Source organism: Mizuhopecten yessoensis, unplaced genomic scaffold (genome assembly GCF_002113885.1).
Source record: "Mizuhopecten yessoensis strain PY_sf001 unplaced genomic scaffold, ASM211388v2 scaffold4025, whole genome shotgun sequence".
In the NCBI taxonomy this organism is placed as follows: domain Eukaryota; kingdom Metazoa; phylum Mollusca; class Bivalvia; order Pectinida; family Pectinidae; genus Mizuhopecten; species Mizuhopecten yessoensis.
In genome coordinates, this window is record NW_018405338.1 from 229,317 (window position 1) to 254,183 (window position 24,867).

Consider the following 24,867-nt stretch of genomic DNA (forward strand, 5'->3'; position numbering starts at 1 on the left):
TAGTAGTAGTAGTAGTTGTATATAAATAAGGACTCCAAAGGTAGATATAACACAACCATTTAGACAATTGTATCAATAATTTTCTTTTATTATTATCATACCATCAAATATTTTCTATGCATAGTTTTAAAATAGCTGGATTGTGTAATGGGTTGATAAATGTCGGTAAAGGTGAAACTTTTATTTAAGTTTTTGTGTAAGGAAACAGATCATTTGTAAACTATCTGCAATAATGATGTTGTTGAGTTTTTTGGGGTTTTTTTGTGGACCATTGTTTTTCCAAAGAATTGCTATGGTTTTGTTCCCCTGACTTGATAGCAACATTTTGGTATATATCCATCTTCTTCTCCACCTTCCTTAACAAATATTATCAACAATAATGCAATTTCATTTTTTCTAAATAAACGGTTGACAGGTGTACAGTATATTTGCGATTATTTAATTTGCATAATTTTCTTAAGACAATGCATTCCGCATTAATGTTAATGTTCTAAAAATATATTTTATACGTATCCTCTCCGAAAGGGTTTTTACATTATAAGATATTTTTAACGAATGATGATATGCACTTTTCCTATTAATCAATAAGATGTATAGATATGTTATTTACTTTGATATTTCATAGGTATTTATGCATTAAATAAGAAATACATTTATTGAACACACCGGTGTGTAGAATAAATATAAATCTTCCGCATGTCATATAAAAACAATGTGCAAAAAAAAAATTCTATCTTTATCACAATTTTAAAATATTAAAATGGATAAGTTAAAATTGTACATAACATTTCTGTTAACAAATAGTGTAATCACATTAATATGCTGCAGTAGAAACTCGTTATATTGCCATCAGTTATTATCGAAACGTTGGTGATTTAAAGGTGTTTGTGGATTTACCAAAGGAGACGTGTAAATGGGTTGTTATACACACAAAACAGATAATTTGATTTAAATATACGTTGGTCATTGGTAAAATAGATAATGATTGGAGGCATTATAACAAAGTTTTTCTCGCATAACGTCTTAGATAAATATACTGAATTTTATGCTGTCTTTAACTTTCCCTGCATTTCTTGTGATTTTTGTGATTTTTGTCCATGTCCGTGTTTGTTTCATGTTCTCATATCAAAGATGCTGCTCATATTCTGCTCGTGCTTATTGAGCTAGAACATCCGGCAAGGTCACCTTGATCCAATATTAGGCAATGCCGTAAATGAATTGAAACGTCTGACGAGGCTTGCCTGAAATTCAAATGAAACAAATATTATATATGAGTAACAAAAATATATAGCAATTAAGATCAAATCGCTGTTAATACATGACGCAACATATTGAACAACATAACCTCATTTTACTTTCAAACATGTCTTTTCTGACCTTTCTGTCTGTCTGTATGTATGTCTGTCCTGTCTGTTTGTCTGTCTGTCTGTCTGTCTGTCTGTCTGTCTGTCTGTGTTGGTTAGCGCTGTAAAATTATTGATGATATATTTCTAATTCGATTGTTTTAAAATAGGTATAATCTTGGACTAGTCATAAGCTGTTGACGCCATTAAAGTTGTCATACTGTTAATATATGACTGTTAAGGATATTTCATTGTGTAATAGCAATATACGTACTTGTTGATAGCTTGTTGCCTTTTTGAAGGGTGTCGGGACGCCATTGGTTAGCGCTGTAAAATTATTGATATTATATTTCTAATTAGATAAAAAATGAAATATTCGACTGTTTAACAGTTTTATGAAAGTGATTTTTATTTAATCATATATATTTATATGTTTAACCTTACATTGTGTGTCATACATTTTAGATGACAAGTTTTACATTGTTTTTACACTGTATCACCTCTCGGCTGAATTGTTATAATCAGCTTGACTGGTTCGACTTGGTGTTCGACTAATCCAATATCAACTGAAGGGGGTTTTCATGTTGTTGGGGTGTTTTTTTTTCAGGTTCAAATATTTTATTTCCTCGGCAAGTGTTTACGGAGGAAGCCAGGGTTGAGGAGCCCTGGGATCTTCCTCCTTTACATTGTATTGTCCTCTCATAGGAGGGTTTTCGTTCAACATTCATCTTTCTGTCACTTTCTTTCATCATATTTCATAAATTTAGTAAATTTAGTTGAGGTACTAAAACATTTGAACCTAACATAAAGGACGAACACTTACTTACACACTACATGTACATATAATAACATGTATACAAACATACACACACATATATATATACATTCATCTACACAAAAATTATAACATAAATAAACAAATTTGCACACAAACATACATTTGAAAACATGAGACAACACTAACATAAATAAGTATAAATTATGTGCAAAAATTGTCTATTCTCCGGTTGTGTAATAAAGAAGATTAAGGAAAGAAATGGTCTCTATAGATATTTGATTTTGTACAAAACATACTTATGAAAAAAAAAATAACTGTTATTGTGCATATAATATGGCATATTGTCAGGGTGTCCCTATCAGTGGGGACCATTTTCTCCAATATCCTATAAACCTATCTGACTCATATTTACTATTTGAAATGTGTTTTTGTACTTTGTATGTTTCCTGAATTACATTGAGAAGTGCTAATATAGATAGTTTATTTTAAAAACATTTTGTTTTATAAATATAATATTTAATTACCAAGTTTATTAAATTGTCAACTTCCGCATCTGGTCCGTCTGCACAAATTATACCAAAAATAAATTGTTTTTTATTCAATGAGTAGTTGATATGAAAAATTTTGATTAACCTCTCAAAATTATGAAGCAATCTTTTAAATTCTTGGCAGTCCCATAGAATGTGTTCAATAGTTTCCCGATGTGTTTTACAGAAAGAGCAAAATGAATTTTCAACTAATCCCATTTTAAATACAAGAGAGTTAGTAGTTAGAATGTGATGATTGATCCTGTACTGAAACCATTGTAGTTTAGAGTTTTTAGTGATCCGGAAAGGAAGTTTATATCTGTTTCCATGACTCCTCACTGATAGTATAATTTTCCCACTTTTGTTTGCCAGTTGGTATAACATTGTTTTGGGGGTTTTCATGTTAATAAATAATGTATATCATTACAAGTGTATAATGAACATGCAGGTAAGAAACGTATGTATATACTATCAATAAAACCTTTAGTAAATATACAGTGTATAGTTCATTATTTCCTTTTAGAATGTTACTAAATGAAGCCATGCATGAACTAATAGCAAACCATAAATACTTACCGTATTTAGCTACTGTATAGTTTGTAGGTTTCGTCTTAATAACCTTTAAATAAAGGAAATTAATTTTGTTTTAAAAGGGAGGAAACACTTTCGGAATCATTTCAGTCAGTGCCTCATTATCTGATCATTTTGCTCCATAGCATATGTTCACGCGCATACTTTTCGCAAAAAACTCGTTCCTATTTGTAGGACAACGTTATTATATATATATATGTCCAATCTTTTTCTTTAACAACCTATCAGCTAGCATATATTACCTGTATTTTGTAATTTTCCTTTGAGGATAAGGCGGCTGATGTCAGCAACTTTATCTTTCTCTCCAACGCTCGGCGGATCTATGTCATTAAAAAATGCTTCAATCCATGTAAAGGGTGCAAAAAATATGAAAGAAACAAATAGCTATAAACAATTAACTATCGATTATTTCAAATGAGATAAAATATACAATTTGAAATTAAATGTCTCTGCAATATACATGAGGGGATGGACAGGATTAACAGTAAGGAGTTGTTACCCTTGGGATGATACAATCGATTTTGGATTTCTATCGCAATGGAATGTCAGAGTTGTTTAATGACATAGAACAACATTACAACAAATCATTGAAAATCCTAGTAAGTTTAGCATCCGATACCGCTTACATTACAAAAACTCATCAAGTCTGATAGTCAACATGATGATAGCTACCTCGTTTATGTGAAATATAAATACAAAATATATATACAAAATTACTCACCGGAACACTGAATACACAATAGCACAGGAATATGAAAAAGCCCTGTAAAACAGTTTAAATTGAATTCAAACATTTTTAACGGACGTTCTTAGAATACAATCGTGTATGACAAATGGCTCCAAAAGTAAATACCCTGCTCCAGAAAGAATTCTGAGAACTGACTTTGTTTAAGATAAAAATAATTTAATGTTTAATAACACTTAATCTTTATCTTTGTTCAAGTCTTAATCCTCATAATCATTAGAATCTGGTAAACTTTACTTAAATGTAACGATTCATGGTACGTACGTGATTTCATGCATGACTTCTCCATTTATTAACAAGTTAAAAGAAGCGGATAATAAAATTTAATATAACATAACTTTAACTAAAAAAGTTACAAAAAAAAATGATAAATGTGCAGTAAAATTCTTTTCACTGAAAACGTAAAAAAGAGTTATGGAAAAATAATCTTCAAATATGTTGACGGTAAACGAGGTGACAATGCAACGAGGGGTATTACATCGATGTTTTCTTGTACATTACATCGATGTTTACTGTACATAACATCGATGTTTTACTGTACATTACATCGATGTTTACTGTTCATTACATCGATGTTTTCCTGTACATTACATCGATGTTTTCTTGTACATTACATTGATGTCTTACTGTACATTACATCGATGTTTTACTGTAATAACATTGATGTTTCACTATACATTACATCGATGTTTTCCTGTACATTACATCGATGTTTTCCTGTACATTACAGCGATGTTTTACTGTACATTACATCGATGTTTTCCTGTACATTACAGCGATGTTTTCCTGTGCATTACAGCGATGTTTTACTGTACATTATAGCGATATTACTGCGATGTTTTATTGTAAATTACACCAATGTTTTACTGTACATTACATCGATATTTTACTGTGCATCACGTCGATGTTTTACCGTACATTACATCGCTGTTTTCCTGTACATTACAACGATGTTTTCCTGTACATTACATCGATGTTTTCCTTTACATTACATCGATGTTTACCTGTACATTACATCAATGTTTTCCTGTACATTTCATAAGTGTTTTCCGGTAGATAACAGCGATGTTTTACTGTACATTACATCGATGTTTACTGTACATTACATCGACATTTTACTGTACATTACATCGATGTTTTCTTGTACATTACAGCGATGTTTACTGTACATTACAGCGATGTTTTCCTGTACATTACATCGATGTCTTACTGCTCATAACATGATTGTTTTCCTGTTCATTACATCGATGTACATCTTTACATTACATCGATATTTACCTGTACATTACATCGATGTTTTCCTGTACATTTTATCGATGTTTTCCTGTACATTACAGCGATGTTTTACTGTACATTACAGCGAAGTTTTACTGTACATTACATCGATGTTTTACTGTACATTACATCGATGTTTTACTGTACATTACAACGATGTTTCCCTGTACATTACATCGATGTTTTCCTTTACATTACATCGATGTTTACCTGTACATTACATCAATGTTTTCCTGTACATTTCATCAGTGTTTTCCGGTAGATAACAGCGATGTTTTACTGTACATTACATCGATGTTTACTGTAAATTACATCGATGTTTTACTGTACATTACATCGATGTTTTCTTGTACATTACAGCGATGTTTACTGTACATTACATCGATGTCTTACTGCTCATAACATGATTGTTTTCCTGTACATTACATCGATGTTTTCCTTTACATTACATCGATATTTACCTGTACATTACATCGATGTTTTCCTGTACATTACAGCGATGTTTTACTTTACATTACAGCGATGTTTTACTGTACATTACAGCGTTGATTTCCTGTGCATTACAGCGATGTTTCACTGTACATTACAGCGATGTTTTACTGTACATTACATCGATGTTTACTGTAAATTACATCGATGTTTTACTGTACATTACATCGATGTTTGACTGTTCATTTCACCGATGTTTTACTGTTCATTACATAGATGTTTTACTGTACATTACAGCGATGTTTTAATGTACATTACATCGATGTTTTCCTGTACATTACATCGATGTTTTCCTGTACATTACAGCGATGTTTTACTTTACATTACAGCGATGTTTTACTGTACATTACAGCGATGTTTTCCTGTACATAACATCGATGTCTTACTGCTCATAACATGATTGTTTTCCTGTACATTTCATCGATGTTTTCCTTTACATTACATCGATATTTACCTGTACATTACATCGATGTTTTCCTGTACATTACAGCGATGTTTTACTTTACATTACAGCGATGTTTTACTGTACATTACACCGATGTTTTACTGTACATTACATCGATGTTTTACTGTACATTACATCGATGGTTGACTGTTCATTACACCGATGTTTTACTGTTCATTACATAGATGTTTTACTGTACATTACAGCGATGTTTTCCTTTACGTTACATCGATGTTTACCTGTACTGTACATTACATCGATGTTTACTGTACATTACAGCGATGTTTTCCTTTACATTACATCGATGTTTTACTGTACATTACATCGATGTTTTACTGTACATGTTTTTTCGGTACTGTTTAATAAACCATTTACTCAAAATATTTGTAGTGGTTTTTATCTACATGTAGTGATATATTACCTGTAATGAATTCGCTAATGCAAACACATACTGGAATACGACAAGGTCAGCATTCACAGCTAGTATTCCAAACAACCACGTGACCCCCAAAACCGGAAGTAGTATCGATATGCTCCGTACGCCAGTCCTATATATATTAAATGATTTTGGCAATAATTAACAACAAAGCAATATTAAAAAGATGACATACTTAATAAACGGTATAAACCACCACAGCGTCGTTAAAATGACCAAAATCTTAAGTATCTGTATAACCGTAACGTCACCGGTTTTATCACATACCTGTTGAATCTTGTTATAGTAATACAACCTATTTTCAGACCATGAAATACAACGTTCTGTATTGCACATTTACCTTCTAGCCGGAACTACTTTTTATGGGAATCCCCTTGTCATGGCGAACTGAAAAGTTTCCGGTATTTGCAAACAATATCAAAGTTCATTAAATCTTTGTATCGATCTCTACCAAATACGGAAGGTATGTGATAAAAGCAAGACCACACACTTGTGTTTTTCTAACGAATCAGAAAGCACGAGTTTATTGCGCGGACGAATATATTCACGGATGCGCGGACCGCGCACGAGTCAATATATAATTCCGCACAATAAACTCGTGCTTTCTGATTCGTTAGAAAAACACAAGTGTGTGGTCTTACATATATATGAGTCTGATGTTTTAACATTGCTGCCACATGTGCTGTAATTTCGGTCTTTGACAATCTGTTCTGAAATCTGATTTAACAATGCAACGCGGCATGCGTGGATGTTTGTTTCCTCAAAAAGCATATCATTCAACCAATCGTTTTAATACATCCTTAATGCAATATATACACAAAGTATTATGTACATTGTACTATTTCCATAGGCATGACAATGTCCTAATTTATTAAAGTATACGTTCAACTTCTGTTTACAGTGTATTCATTAATAGCATGAGCACTACTGCTACAATTGCATAACTACGTGCTCTGAAAATAGTTCTCAATAGAACATTATTTAAAACGTTCCCCGGCACTTTAATCAACGCGTATTTCGTATGATTGTTTTATTTATTTCATAAAAAAATAGAATTAGAAAGAATTGTATCAGACATGATTTGCATATTGCACGGGAAACGCGTGGCGTCAGCTGTTTCTCTGTTGCTATTCCAATTAATCACCTTCCTTTGCCGATAAAAATGGGAAATTTTCAATTGAAGGGGAAAATACATCAATCCTAATTGCATTTGTTTCATATAAAAGCGAAAATATTAGCAATAAACTCAGACACATGTGGCAGTGATACCAGTAGGCCGACTAAGTTTATGCAGTTAATTGATAAACTGAATTGCAACTTGCACGGAATGATATTTACAAAACAACATTAATACGTTCACATTAGAATACTTACATGATTTTCTGTCTTTGTGTCTTCGTTACAATAAAATGTGACGAATAGATAGCTTTTTGTACACGAACGATAACCGCAACGTTCACCTGTAAATATGCATAGATATGATCTGAACAACTTTCCTGTAATTTAAAATTTAGCTTTCGATACAACATGAACTTTCAAAACCGAATAGTAGGGGAAATGTTATTTTGACTTGATTGTTATGAACGTGAATTCAATAGTATTTATATTTTTCAGTTTCAAAAGAATCAAATAAAATAAGACAGCAAAAAAACCTGATCATAGGGTCAACAAACATGGAAAATATTTGAACTCGAATTCGACAAAGGTGGGAGTAAGAATTAAAAACACCATAGGACAAAATAAAGTGTAACCAAATTGTCCACCGGAAGTGAAAGTTTTCTTTGCACCAAAAGGCGCTTATATTATTTTATCGTTGTATATATAAATACGAGGCCTGGTTTACTGTGTAAATAACCTAATGAGTTCAAAGTTTAATTCTCAAGCCTGAATGTGTCATTTTAAACAATAAGACAACAGTGTTTATGAGTTAAATATTTGTTCATTACTTTTACATAGTACGTGAAATCGTTTTTAACTACTTATTTTTTCATTTATTTACCGCAGGAGAACCCATTTTTGAAAAAAAAGTTTGTGTGTAAGCAGTGTGTTGACGGTGGACCGGACTGGAAAATGTTACTATATTATTATTTCTATTCATCATTCACTAGTTGCTCAACCTTCGTTTGAAAACAAATATTCAACTTTTCAACACTTACCAGAATTATAGCAACTGCTGGACCCGCAAATGAATAAAGTACTCCATTAGAAAGAGTAAGCCAACAACTGAAACAAACATAATTATTTATGACTTATAAATCATAGCTGATAAATATGCTTAGTTTTTAAATATTTATAATATCGGTTCAAACCACTCATTATTTCTTTGAACATATGGAAAGAGTTACAGAACACATTTTCGAAATAGCTTATTAATGATAAATATATATACATATTAGAATAATATTGACTTGGGCCTAGTTTCTTTAACACTCTGATTTATTCATAGTTTGTGAACAGTTTTACAAGCATGTGTATGTACTTTACATTCCTACTCACTGATGCTGAGAATGATATTCCTTTCCGTGTGTTATTCCGATTGTTGTCCCTACCACAATTGCCGGAGTACCTAGGGATCGGTAAAACATCACTTACTGCTATATGCTTTGTGATTTTTTTCTCTAAATCTCTAAACAGGGAAGTGTTTAAATAAAACTAAGTTCATGGTCGGGGGTTATTACGCTGAAAACCTTCATAAAATTGTTAGAATTGGAAAGAAACCCTGAGGTTAGAAATATGTTTGCTAAAAGTACATCGGGGGAATGAAATCGGTAATCATGCTGTAACTGTACATATTTTAGTGGTATTCAATTTTTGACGCTTTTTGAGTTTTCATTTAATTTCTTGTAAATAGCCTGATATTGTGAGTGCGCTAATTTCTGAATCCGCTTATTTGTGACAATTTTAAAATACGTTAGAATTTGAATTCACTTTAATAAGTATTTTCACAGTATTTATATACACGATAAAAGAAGCAGATAGAAATGTAACAGAGAAGATTAATTTCCTTGAATTACTCTTATATAAAAGTTACCACTGCCACAACGAATACCATATACTGCGAAATTTTCGCCGCATAGTAACTTTAGCCTTTTAAAGATTTTGTTTATTTAATCAAACATTAGTGAACAATATGATAAAGGTAGCAATCAAATATATTAACATTTCCACTTCAAATTCTTAATACGCATTACAAGAAGAAATTGTGTTATCAGGGCTATGAAAGCAATTTGATCCGCCTATGTCAGAAGCTTCCCCTACCGCTTCTAATAACGTGAGAAACCCGTTAAAAGCAAACATTTTTTGTGACGTTAAACTGTTCCATGAATCTTGTTTGCGCTGACGACACAGACACTTCAATATCGAAAATATAAATAAAGGGAATATCTATATTTAGATCAAGGATAACTACAAAATTTAGAGTGGAAATATATGTATTGAACAGCATTTTCGATGCTCATTCCGGTAATAATACATAAATATAAATATATATTACATGTTTATAGAATATATTTGAAACCGATTTCCGTTCATACCGGCATGAAAACAATTCCGTCCGTCCATAGTCTTGAAGGGAAAACTATCGCTCGGCGAACACAGATTTCACCGGCGTAAGACAAAAGTTTCCCTGTAACAGGAACTAATACTAAGGGCGAAAGTGTCTTTGTAGTATAATGACTCTGACAATTCAATATTTATATGTTTATATTGCTAAAGACATACTCACCCCATCCGAAAAAAAGTAACCATTTGAGTTTGGACTTGGAGTAAAATACTACCGTCACAGACATCAGAAGTATGATGCCCTCAGCCAGCATCAGACAAAACGTCACTAGGAAGAAGTAGTGTAACAGTGCTGCTATGGTGGTACAAAATATCTGTTAAATATAAATTCGAATCTTTATATTCTCGGCAATATTGTTTGAACGTTTATTGGCACCTTGTAAATCTGGACACTTTTGCTTGTGTTTAAACTGGACTTTCATTTTCTAATTTGTCGACCTTATTGATCCATAAATCTGACTTTCAGGCGATTCATAGCTTCAGTTCATTTCCCGTGGTTAATTTGACTTGTATAAAATAGAATCTTAGTCAAATATATATTCAAAATTTAACCTGCATAGTGACTTTGGATTACAAGTAAACCTATGTTTCCTACATGAAAAATTAAAAAAACAATTCCTATGATATAGATTATACAAAAAGATAAATCTCGATCACTCAACTATTTAATAAACCGAACACGTGTCACTTGTTGTTTCATAAATATAAGAAATATAGGCAGCAGTACCTTGGAAAAGAAATATAACGAAAGTCAGAAAGGGACATAACTCCTATGAAAATATAATCACAATTAAAAATAAAATGCAGGACTATCTAAGTTATTAGTAATTCGTGTTTACACTTTAACAATGTGTCTGTGACGCTGTCTTGCTACATTATCGATCGAGAATTAAAAATTAGATAATAAATATGGAAATAGATTTAATATGTTTTATTGGAGTTTCTTTATTGTTCAAGGACACCAACAACTCGTGATATTATATTGCAACTATAGTCATGCGTGCAGTTGTCTGCCGTGACTAGATTATATGACTACATGTTGTAAAGATTAATAAACTTTGCCACTCACATTGTCTTCCGTTTTATCTATCCCCGTCAGAAACAACACATAAGCTACAGTCAATGCAGCACAGAGATTCATGAGCAGGCGTGCTTGATCGTTCTTCACATTTCTGTAAAGAAATCGTTTAAAAACATCACAAATCTGTACAGTAACATAAGCGTGTTATACACAGCAACGTTTAAATAGAAAATGAATTGGGGAATTTCGGGAATGCATTTTTGTTTATATCAAATGCAGTTTTATTGATGTGAAAACACAAAACTGACTATTACGCTTAGAGGTTTCTAAAATATGACAGATCCAAACTACACTCATGCTAAATTCTCCTTGACATCGTAAAACTGCCCTCCCCTTTAATATTTAAACAGTTTGATTGTAAACAAACTGATAAAAAATGCATTTTCGAAAGGTAAACCTAAGATACGTTCATGTGATTGACTTATAAATTCTGGCGATAAATAAAGTGACTGCAAAAAACAATGCATGTCCAACCACGATGCTTGCTATAAACGACACTGATCCGGTTTGCGCAACAGCAACAAGAAAGTAGTGAACTGCCAACAAAACTCAAATTCAAAATCAATAAAACTAGAGCAAAATCTTTATTAAGGAAATCAAATATCTACACGGGGTCCATTGAAAATGTTCAGGAAAATAAGAGCATGCGTTCCGGAAGAGCAATTGTCTTCTGTTTCATCGAAGACTCTCGTCACGTAAATGATTGATTGATTGCTTCGTTTTGCGTCCGCTTCACTACCGATTAGTTCGGTTATCTAGCAGACGGCATTACGTAAATATTTTAAACTGATATTTAAATAGAATTTGCAAAAACGAAAATGACTTGCTTTTAAATAAAAATGTCAATATGTTATAGATAACGTAGACACGTGTGCTAAGTGCATACCTCCATAATCCAAGGTAAGTAAGCATGGTCAGGACGGTCCCTACCACTGAAATACTGCAGCCAACTATTGTGATTATCCGGAGGCTTATCAGTGTCACTTCATCCTAAACAATAAAACATAAAAATTAGGCGACAAATGGTTACTTAGCTTATAAACCAACATTATTTGTAGATCAGGTATCAATGTAAAGTTTTACACGATTTAAAGGGAGTTATGGTGAAATTGGTGTTAATTAGTGTTTTGGTGATCACTGAGAGTATCAATACATTTTTAATAGGCAATGCTGCAGAGCGTTTGTCCATAATGTAGGGACATTCAGTACAACCTAATGCTGACACTATTTTAGCACAGCTGTATAAACATGCACGTTTATGAGGACGAATTTCAAAAGTAATTTAATAAAAATCAACCGTTTATCTCTCAACCCTCAAAATCTATCTCAACACACTGCTACAAAATTTACAGAAGATGAATCCAAACCGACCCCTAATGTTTCAGTAATGTCGTTCATACTCTTTTTAATCTGGTACGTTCGCATAAGCTGAAAATAAGTTATGATTATATGTAGTAACAAAATCAAACTGAACACACGGTGTGGTAGGATAGATAACAAACATATGATACCAAAGTTTGCATATTTCTAATCTGATGAATGTTATTGAATATAAAGTAGTTTTTCTTCAAGGTTCTTGCATAAAGTAAATGTAGAGTTAATATAAATAAATATTGAAACACACGAAGACAAAATCAAGAAATATACTGAAGGAAAATAAATTAAAAAAATATTTATGGTACACTATTATAGTCTACACGCCTTCATGACATTATCAAATATAAGCAAATCTAAATATATTTAACTACAATGAAATCAAATTATCAAATGAATAATTTCTCATTATTCGATATGATTAATCTTTTTAAGTAAGGATCAACTTATAAATATTACAAACAAATTATCACACTTAGCACCTATATACTCACATATCGTACATTTAAATATATTATTTTACCAGTTTCACACCAGGAAATCTAATTATTGAATTAAATGTTAAATCATTATTCATTATAATTCATTATGATTAATCTACTTCAGATTTATGCATGGTCCGAAAAAATATCACACTTGAACACGAAATAGTATACACCCACATATCGCACATTTAATATTTCTATTGCATTAATTTCATTTAATCATTTGTTCCTTAATAAAGACAGCTCATGTACTCTTACAGCATCCTTGATCTTGTATCATGTTTCTAATATAATATATATCATGTTGTTTTTCCTTTTGTTATGTTGTCTTGGGTTACTACAGCGCCACCTACCAGTATTTGTATAGGACTCATCAGTACAGCAAAGTTGGTCAGATGATCGCACTGACAGGACTCGTTCACATATCTACATCCATTGCTAGACCATCTAAAAATATATCAGTTTTAGTAAATCTTAACTCCAAATTGTAATAGTTATTTTTTTTTAAAAAGCAAAGTTTTTTCAATTAGATATATATTAGATTTAATTACATAACAAAAAGTTACTTGAAACATTTATACAACACATACTCATCACATATAATGCAACACGTCATTCGACAACCAAATTCGGAAAAGTTTAACTGAACTTGTAAAGCACAGCTAACCTAATCGAAACGAAATGGCGAAGTATTTGCCTTAACTGGATTACACCGACAACATACATATGATATACTATACTTAAAGGATTAAAAAAAATTATTAGTAAATTTGCTGGACAGAAGACGGGTTTTCAATAAATATATACAATAGAAGTGTTTTTCGTTATTTTGTTCTATTTTATTTTTTCTTGTAGAATTTTCGATTAACTCTGTACTTGATATATTACACGGTTTATAATACTAGTCGTCTCGTAATAGCCAAACGTTGTCAATTAGTTACGCTAAGAAGGATTTTATTCATATATCTAATAATAATATAGTTTTAGCTCACTTAACATGTGATCTTATACTGAGCCATGCATCCATATACTTTTCCTTGAATGAACTTCTTCTTAAGATCAGCAAGATCTTCAGTCATGATAAATGTCATAGAGCTTAATGAGGACATTGTTGTCCTTCCTTTTAATTAATTTCTACATGTTCATTGTTTCGGAATACTTTAGACATTGACTTTTACTTGTTAGAAAAGTACCAAAATCCTAAATGGACCTGATTGTCATATGGTGCATTAAATATTTACTTTGCTTGACTTTCTGCATTTACCTCCAAACCTTAAAAAAAAATGTGCTACTTATTTTGTCGTTTATATATATCTTTTAATTCACTATCTTTATCATTATAATAAAGAAATATATGTATTCGTGAACTTAATACTGCGAACCCTCTGTTCTCTTTTAAGTTGAGCGCTGAAGAATCTCCCGAACTGCAGCGGTGCAACACCTAATACTATCCGATACTACCAGAACATCTTAACACAAATATATGCAAAGTATATCATCTCGTCTGTTTGCTTTGCTTACTACTTTTAAAACTATGCGTCGTATGTCTTAATGCAGTAATCAGGTTTGCGTATACTTTCATACATTTAAAAATGGAAAATATGGAAAACAAACTGTTTTATCCCAAAATCCCAGAACACACATCTTATGCTGAGGTCACCAGACAGGTTGTTCTGGAAAAAAACAACAAGATTTTAGTCCAGTGCAAATGGCTGTATTTATCCATTTTATAGTTAAACAAACAATTGTATGTTGTTGTAAGCTACAGCCCCTGAATACGGGTTAGCCTTTTTTAGTTGTATAGTTACGCGTGCATTCTAATTGTTCATAAAGTCGTTTTGACCACCTTATCAATTTAGAAAAAAAATCTTTTTAAATTTGGCCTGAACGACAAAGACATTGATAACGGACCAATCTTACTCTTTGTGAAAATGAACTACGGTCTTGCTTTAACTGGTCGTATAAACAGTTCATGTATATTACCTTTTCTATACCAATATTTGTAAAGATATAAAAAAAAAAACATTAAACTTTAGACGCAAAAATGACATTCAAAGACGTTTTAAGGACTTACCTTTCGTTTTAACTTCTCTACATCAAAGGCTAACATGACAGGCGATGACAAGCGGTTAGTTTCAATTCCAGATCCAATTGAAAGGGAGATAACTTCAGAAGCAAACTCACCGTAACTTAAAAAAAATATTAAAAAATGCAAGGTTCCAGCTGCTGACCGAATATTATAATGAACATTTTGTTTGGGAAGTCTATAGTGAAATGAGTTTGTTTATTGTTATTGTTGGTTTGTTTTTTATTGTTTTTTTTGTTTCATGTGTGCAAAATAACATTTTTGTGTTCATAATTCCATTTTATCTTTCCATTCCTTTTTTATTTAACCAGATTATTTTTTTATAAAGCACAAATATGATTTGTCTTTGCATCCTGGACTGAAGAGATTTAATAAATAGGCCCAGTAAAATCAATAAAAAATAAACCTTCCTAGTAATTGATTCATTTGGTTTCGGCACAGTAATTACTGTATGGTAGGGTTGAACTTTTGATGTTTCATAGCTGTATCCGTGTAATCATACTATTGTCATGTGTTATAAGTATTAATTATTTACCTTTTGCTTTTTGGGAGGATTTCTGAAATAGTTCTATAGAACGCAGCTGTGTACGTTAGGTTTCCTGAAATATGGATTTTACAAAATTAATAAAATATATCGCAGGTGTTTTATGTGGTGAAGCTATGAATAAGTTAACAGTCGTCAGATTCAAGAAAAAAATCTTTAAAAAAACACCCCTTTAAACAATGCAATGATTCACCTTCCGTGACAAGAACAATACCCATTGTAAAAGAAATCGTATTGCATTTTACGGAAGAAAAACATGTAAGACTTATATTGACCACAAAGTACATGTAAATACATGCCTGAAGTATCTGAGTCCAGGTTCAAGGAAATGCCGACTTCAGAACCATTTAAGGTTTGTTCAGGATGAAAGTTAATCATAGGTGTAGTTAAGTTAATTCGTCTGAATTCAACATCTACAAAATAAATAAACATGTAAAACTTAAATTTTGCTACTTTGAGTTAAAATAAAACTTTGAGTTTAAAAAAATCAACGTAATACGAATGAAAAACATAACTGGTATCTTCGATTTACATTTATAATAATTTCTATTTTCTTTCAAAATTGTCAAGACATCTGACGAAAAAAAAAGTTTTGTTCATAATTTAAAACCTTACTTACGCGAGCTCCATACATGTAGAAAAAGACGACTTGTAATACATTATACAGTGGAAAACATTTCAACTGTTAAAAAAGTCTAAAGGAACGTGTAACGTTCAATTTTCACATAAAATACTGTGTTATCCAGTGAATATACCCATGTCATATTTTTTTGCTTATTAACCCATGTAATATTACCTGTGTTTGGTTGTAAGTTTTAATTGTTTGCTAGTACATGACGTCACATACTTACGCACTGGAGTCGAAATGGCGGCGTTTTACATTTCAAGGTTGCATGTAAATTGACGTTTTACACGAATAAATGCCACAAATTTTGATTATGTGATAAGAAGGATCTTACACTCGATTTCATTTAATATGAAATTTATGAAACTCGTCACGAATTTTTCATTTTAGCTTGCCTATTGAAAAAATCTTAAACTCGTTTCATAAATCTGATATGAAATAGAAACTCATGAAAGATCCTATATATATATTACATACACCATCTATGCTATGTTTAAGGATCCCTGTACCACTGCCCAAAACTATGACTACGCCTTGAGCGTGATTGCGCCTTTTGTGAATGAGTTCCGAAAATAAATCCGTATATTGCGGCACTTTTAAGAAAAATAATAAGGAATAAATCAATTAAAACAACAACAGTGTTAAATGTCAGAGGGACTAGAACGGGATTCGAACCCTTGATTTTACAATGTTTTGCTATTGCTCTTACCGACTCAGCTACTTCTAATTCCTGCCTTTTATTGTGCTACAGCTATGTCCAAAACAAGAGTCAGGGGAGGTAACTCCACATGCGAATATCTACAGTGCGGTTGAACAGGGATTCTTAAGAGGGATGAAATTGAATAGGTGACGCAAAAAACATATTTCACTTAAACATTTTATCTCAAAAATTATAATGAGTACGGTGTATATCTAGATTGTACGGTGTATGTACACACATCTCTATTACAGTATGTAAGACACATCCTTAAGACTTTAAAGTAATTGATTACCAATAACGTCATGTATCTATGATTATATAGAAATGAAATTTTGTGAAAAGATTATGCAAACGAAAAAGTTTTGAAAAGTTCAAATATCTACTTACTCATATTTTTCTTGTTCAGAATAATTGGGTTGGCAGTGGTCACTGTGCGAGAAAATATCAATCCAAAATTTTCAATAATCTTCATGAGATTACTGGCAACTGCATCCGAACTCTAAAACAAAGATATGGGTATTTAACGGAAAGTATATACACTACAGGTAAAAACACTGATGAGGCCATCAAACAGTTTTATGAAGAAACACTCTTTACAATACAGATATTTATTATACTGCGTAACAATTGATTTTCGTGGTGGTTATATTTGTGCTGTTGAAGGATCACCAACTTAACACTATTTAATTTCAAATTTAACAATGGGTATCATATGTGCATATCATGATACAATGTAATATCATTATAAAACATTTCCCTGAGTGATCAGAAAACTTTACTGAACGACAAGTTAGGGTTATAATTTGACCATTTCGTTTTAAAATTGACACTGTTACTGGCTAAACGAAAGAAATTTCGTAAGACAACATAACCTTCTATGATTTCAAATATCTAACTATAATAAGTATTATATGGTGAAAATGAGGTTATTTGAACATGAAAAGTAAAAATGACCAAAGCGTACAGTTATTAGATTTTACCTTATCGTTTACTTCAGCCCAAGAAACCAGGTTATCTTCTGCAAGCATGTCATCAATGATGCCAACAAATTTCTGAAAATTGATTGCAATCTTTTTCAAAAAACACGATCCTAACATCGCAAATAATTATATCAAAATCCAACTTTGAAACAATTTTAGATGGGTTTCTGGCTTTTGTAAATGTTTGACTCGTTGAGGATGTAAAGCAATACAGTTATTTTTATCAAAGAAGATTAAACTTTTACAAACAAAAAATAGGCAAGTGTAAAATAAAACAGGATTTGAATATTTTAGTCTTTTTAAGTCCACGAGCCATCCTGGTGTGGCCAAAAACATAATGCCAATAAGCCATAATAAATATACCATCAGAGAATATTTGGCTTGTCCCAAACTTTCGCGAGACCTTAATTAGTTTCAATAAAGTTTGAAAATATGAATGTATGGTACACAATTGAATATAAAAGAATTTCTACCTTCCGTGAACAACATGGGCTAGCAAACAAAACGATCTCAATTTACATGCATCTACAAACGAATTTTATCGTCAAAGCAATCAAAAATTGATATCTTACACGCCGACTCATACACTCATAATGATGTTCTTTAGCATCATTTAAACGGCTCCTACACTTTTACATGTCAGTTTCATGTTCATTTCAATAACAACCTTTTACTTAATTACAGGTGGGTCGGAAACCTCTAGCATGTCAATAACAACCTATTACTTAATTACAGGTGGGTCGGAACATATTAGCCTGTCAATAACAACCTTTTACTTCATTTCCTGCGGGACGGTTTGAAGATCGGAATACCTTACCTGTTCGTTGACGAGAACAGTCTCTGCAGTATTTGTTATGATAGCGACAATTTTCTCTAAGACTGCTGTTGTGGAGTTGAGGTCACCAGAGGTTAAGCTGGCTGGATTCGTTGTGATTTCTGATATACTTGCAATAACGTTCCCAATAATTACTTCGGCATTCCCAGGTGTAGTCTCGAGGTGAATGAGCTAAAAATTAAAACAAAATAGACTTGCATTTCATTAATACAAAAGCAACAAGAGATTCCAGAAGGATCTTGATGCCGACCAGCGTACCATTTTTAAAGATTCTATACAAGATGAACGAAACATACTGCACCTTAAAACATTCTGAATTTGCACTTTGTACAAATAAATTACGCTGCATCAATAAGCTTCTTCGTCCTTCTTTGACTCATCGGTGATGCTAGGGACCAAGATTGAACTTTTCTTATTCTTTCTCCTATCTGTTGGATTGAGTCATGTAAACAGTAAATGCACCTTACTGTACGTGTTGATCAGAACTTAATATTGCTGTGTATGAGATTGTTATTTCAAAGAGAGGTTGTTGTTTGACCTTTTTACTGCTCAATATTCAATCTGAAGTATATAAAGTACTTCTTAGGAAAGAGTGATAAAAAACCTTTTCTGACCGGCCTTTAAAATAAAATATGCACAACGTAGGCCTTATGGATATCAACTTATCAAAGTTTATGAAGAACTGTCTTGAGAAATAGTGAAGAAAAATTCTTAAAAGTAAAGATGGCTGTCTGGTGGTCGACTTGGGTTTTTTTCAAATCAGTCTCAAAATGAAGTATACATTATGATGATAATTTAAATTGAAACCACATAATTATCATGGTATTAATCAACTAACATCACATGAATAGATGATGCCTTGTTTTGTATTAAGTTGTAACCTATACCCCTTGTAGATACTACGTACGTCTTCCAGTGCTGACTGAATCTCTTGTCTGACACACCCTATTGTGACGACGACTCCCCAAACACCGTCAGCTCCACAGTTACGTTCAACAACACCTTCAACAACATGCATTTCAATCTATCTAAATAATATCATGAATAAAAATATTTAATGGCATAATTTTATCTATCTTAAACATGTTGTGCATAAAAATGATAGATAAGATAATTCAATCTATCTTTATCATATAATGCACAAAAAAATGGCATACTCCAATCTATCTTTATAATAAAGGGCATAATTCAATGTATCTTAATGATATGATGCATAAAATAATGAAGGGCTAAATTCTATTAATCTTAATATTATCATACATGAAAATTATAGATACCATAATTCAATCTATTTTTTTATAATATAATGCATAAAAATGATTGGTTGCATAATTCATATATACATATCTGTATAGTATAATACGTTATACAATCTACGTATGTATCTAAAAAAAAAAGCTATGCATTTAAACGACACATTGCATACACCGACATTAAAAATAAGCAAAAAAACTATCGGAAAGAATTCATAAAAATAAACGGTAAATTACTGAAAAAATAATTAAATTAAACATTCAGAAATTGATTAAATACTTTTTTTCTATGATGCACATTTAAACTCCGATATAATGCATATGGATTCAATTGTTTTCAAGTCAAGTACGCAGAAGGCGCTTGAACGAAGCTTAAGCTCTTTAATGATAACACGTGAGTGTTGAAACAGTTACTTCTATTGCTATACATGCATATTGCTCTTAATTGCTTTCGTCCTACGTAGCTGTCCTACGCCGAAACATGGAAGTAAAATACCATATATAATGTCTCTGACTAAAACTTAAGCATTGTTTTTCTGTTAAAGTTAGGTTAAAAAGGAATGTTAAGTTTCGCAAATGTAATATTCGCGTTTGAAAAACTATGACTTATCTCGCCCGTAACTATACCTGTGAAATTGGCCATGCACGGCTGTGTTACAATATTCCCCGCAGGTGTGGCTATCCAGGTCAGTCCAGTATGGTCGTCGAACACTTCTTTACAAAAGTTTGTGCCTGAAAACATATCACTGGCATTTGGTCTATAAATTCTGCAATCAGAACTTTTTCATAAAAGGTCTCACATTTTTATTTTTATTTCAATTGTCTGCGATCAAACATTGTATTAAAAATTGCCACAATTCAAAACAGTAAACATGACTCTGTTCTTATTCTTAAAACAGCGATAACTGCTTCTCTTTTAACGCAAAAAGAGATATAATAGATTTAATCAAATATATTCCGTCTTTGCGTATTGCAGAGTTATCTTCTCTTGTGATTGTTAGGTCATTGGTTTGTGAGAGTAACATCATCAATTTTTTAATAAACGACGTAAATTTCTCACACAAACCTATGACATAACAATCAATGTCTGCTCCCAAAAGAAGATAACGGAATATACATGTATATAAAAAAAAACACACAACACGAAGACTAGTATAATCGGCTAACGCTTTCGCCCATCTTGGGGCTCTTAAGGCGATTTGTATATATGTATATATATTTATAAGTGATTGTTACATTCTACACTTACCTTCTGTTCTATATACCTCTAATATACTGACGTGTTTCATGTTTGCGCATGTGTCGCCGTAACCACGCACGCCACACCTGTATTGCCCACTGTCTTCTATAGCGACGTTAGACAAAAAAAGCCTAGAAATTGACATATTGTCGGCATGCATCGTATCTGGAAAAAAAACAATGGTAAAATATTCTTTAATAAATCGAAACGTATTTTTCACAAATGATTCAATTTAAAATTTAATTTCACATTTCATTTTTTTACCAGAAATTAACATGTGCGTTGTTGAAAAAAATATTTACACAAAGGAAATTGCTTTTTCTCTAATCTTATATCATCGAAAAGTTTTTCTTCAATATCAATCACTATTATAATTATTTTCTTCTAACTTTATACCAAATTTTCCATGTTGAGAGTTTTTGAAATTTTTAAGAACATTTTGTTTTTTATATTTTTTTATTTAAGATGAATATTTGTATAGAAAATGGCAGCTTAACTGTTGTTGCTTAGCTATAATGGTTGTCACAATGATGATATGCCAAATCATTTATTTTATGAGAATTCGTTCTGATATTTTAATTGGCTCAATTGTGAGTAAATAAAGTTGAAAAAATATATACATTTACCTTGAAGAGTATTAGAGCCGTGGCACCACTGAAAGGTATCATTGAAATGCCGAAGGTGTTGGTTTGTGACGTTACATGTGACAATGACGTCACTTCCTTCTTTTGCAGCCTTGAATAAGGGGGAGATAACTACCATTGGTAGTGGAATTATTTGAATGTAGAATTGAATGAACACTTGCTTGAGACTACAGAATATCCCTCCTGAATAATTATAAAAATATAAAAAAAAAAAAAAACCTTATGTATAATCGCATGGCTATAATTTCATGTCATTACTACATTACATCATAACACATTTAACATGTATAATATCACATATTGTGACGTCACCAGTAACGGTTAGATAATGTCACTTAATCCTAATGAAAATCAAGTTTTGGGGCTTAAATGCTGTGTTTGTTTTGAACTCAAACCTTAGTTAATAACATACTTTGCGAGTTTTCGAAAATATTTGTCTCCTTTGTAAAGTATCTCGACTCTTAACGGTTGAAAACAACTCACTAAGCAACAATGTGCCGAGTCGGTAAAGCCAGCTGTCAGAAAATGTCAAGACATTTCAAATAGCAGTCTAATACTACAGGCAGTCAGAGGGAGTTCATTTTCATTGTTTTGTATCCAGTATATATTTTTAGTATATATATTTTTAGTATATATATTTTTAAGGTACTTTATAGGTGTTGACCTCTCTTGAAGGATAAATACGGGCCACTGACAGTTGAAAAGCAAATTAATTTGTACATTACCGATGTTAGTGACTGTCATGTATTATTATATAGATAATATATTACCTTCGTCTCGCACGGAAACTGGGTCGATAGTAAGTGTCGAATAAAGCGCGGTCTCGTTGGTGACGTCATCTATTCGTATTCTTGTAGAAGGAATAACGGGTTGTCCTGATGGTATTTTTCCCCATGTGATAGGTCCACAATCGGCAGGTGCAAAAAACTGACATGGCAGTGTTACTCTTTCACCCTCTTCGTATAATGAATCATAAGGAAGGTTATGATTTGTTATGCCTCCATCAGGACACACTGAAAAATATAGTTAGCTGATCTCTTAAAAATTAAAAAAAAAGCAAATCATTTAAATATTTAAGCAGAATTGAACCTCAACATTCTGCGAATGCAACGGATTCCATTTTTAAAGAAAGTCAAGATAATAGTCCTGATTTTCAGCTTTTTTTCGTTCAGATAATATTCTGTCATGTCGATTTTTGTGCAGAATTTGCAATTATTTTATCACATGCTGAAGACTTTTGTAATGAGAGACAAATTGCTTGACTGAGTAACTTTTAGAAATGAACAATTCAACTTTTCATCTTGACAGAACTGAATATAAGGGATCATTTTCATACCTGCTGCTTTGACGGTGAGGATCCAAAGTAAACACAACAAGATTTCGTTTAATTTCATGTTGATTCTTCGAAAACCTTTTTCTGCAATAAAACGTTTCCCAATAATAACCACCATTTAACTTTCGTTTGTTGTATATTTATAAAGATAATTCATGATCTTTTCTACAAATATCCTATGCCCTGATACTAATATGTGAAACATAAATACATAACGTTGTGATATTACCTCATCGCACGTGTTTGTTAATTCTCTTCTTTAAATTGTTTTCCCGCATTTGTATGACTTAATCATTTGGACGATAGTTTAGTTCATTATGATTCACGTTCTATTTAAGGCTGTACTTATTCAGGACAGGGGCAGCGGTGGCTAAGTAGTTAAGACCTCTGACATTCTGCTACCACTAGCTCTCCACCACTGGGTCGTGGGTTCAAAGCCTCCATGGGGCAGTCGCCAGGTACTGGTTGTAGGTCGGTTGTTTTTCTCCGGGATATCCGGCTTTCCTCCGCCACTAAAACCTGGCACGTCCTTAAATTACCATAGCTGTTAATAGAACGTAAAACACAAACAAACACAAGCTTCATTCAGGACAAGCGATGGTTTGGCGGTGGAGGATAACCGAAGTACCCGGAGAAAAATCACCGACTTGCGCCTTGTACATGGCAACTGACCCACATCGGCCTCGAACCCGCGACACACTGGTGGAGGGCTAGCGGTTGCTGATGATCTTTTTACAAATCAATACAATAATGCACGACACACATCAGTGATATTTGCTTAAATGAAACTTGAATTATAAATACCTGTCCTGATTGTGCGACAACAAAAGACAAATTTCGCTCCGTTCAATCCTTAGATACTGTTTCATGTGATCAAGTATTTCCCTTCGGTGATACCACAAATCTAGTATCCGATTGTCGACATGGTTTATAGAGATTGCAATTTAAACTTTCTATTTCATTTGTAATAAGTGTGTATCATGGGAGTTTACAACTAACTTGTTCGATAGTTATGTCAATTTAACCACTGAAATAACGTCACTTGCTAAGGAAATCGTCGCTGAAGTTTCTCAAATAAGATTACTGCTTAAATTATATAACTATTAGAACAAAAAAGCATCTTTCTTAATTATCACAAGTTTAGCATGATTATGATCCCTATGTTATTTGCGTTAAAAACATTTGCCATCAGTAAAGCTAATAAACAGTATATTATAGATATTGTACAATTTTCTTGCACGACAGGGAATAGATAACAAATAAATTATGTCTAACAATATGTCAATAATTCAGGGATAAATGTGTTAAAAATAAATCAAAACAACTTATATATAAACATAACTTAATTAAGTACGTAAACAAAATTGTGGACAAATTCTGATCAAATTGTTTAGTCTGAGGTTAAATCTAAAATTCTACTCACCAGACTTAATCATATACAATAGATCCCGTCTGCCTAGACACATTTATATCAAATAAATCCAGAATAAACACATC

The 24,867-nt window shown here is 32.2% G+C and overlaps 1 protein-coding gene across 1 annotated transcript; it reads right to left on the reverse strand.

Annotated features, from left to right (window-relative positions):
- Positions 1-794: 794 nt before the first annotated feature.
- LOC110448358 (adhesion G protein-coupled receptor E3-like) lies at positions 795-23,445 on the reverse strand. Its single transcript, XM_021494543.1, has 26 exons — positions 23,374-23,445; positions 22,808-23,050; positions 22,020-22,220; positions 21,403-21,558; positions 20,781-20,885; positions 19,808-19,902; positions 18,883-19,071; positions 18,066-18,137; positions 17,473-17,584; positions 16,060-16,173; positions 15,752-15,815; positions 15,205-15,319; positions 14,745-14,803; positions 13,484-13,577; positions 12,158-12,261; positions 11,260-11,362; positions 10,354-10,504; positions 9,126-9,195; positions 8,786-8,852; positions 8,004-8,089; positions 6,615-6,741; positions 3,961-4,002; positions 3,482-3,559; positions 3,225-3,267; positions 1,618-1,670; positions 795-1,241 (listed from the first exon to the last, which is right to left on the reverse strand). Exons 1-26 carry the CDS (start codon positions 23,429-23,431, stop codon positions 1,182-1,184), a joined length of 2,661 nt encoding a protein of 886 aa, XP_021350218.1. The 5' UTR covers positions 23,432-23,445; the 3' UTR covers positions 795-1,181.
- Between the last annotated feature and the right edge of the window lie 1,422 nt (positions 23,446-24,867).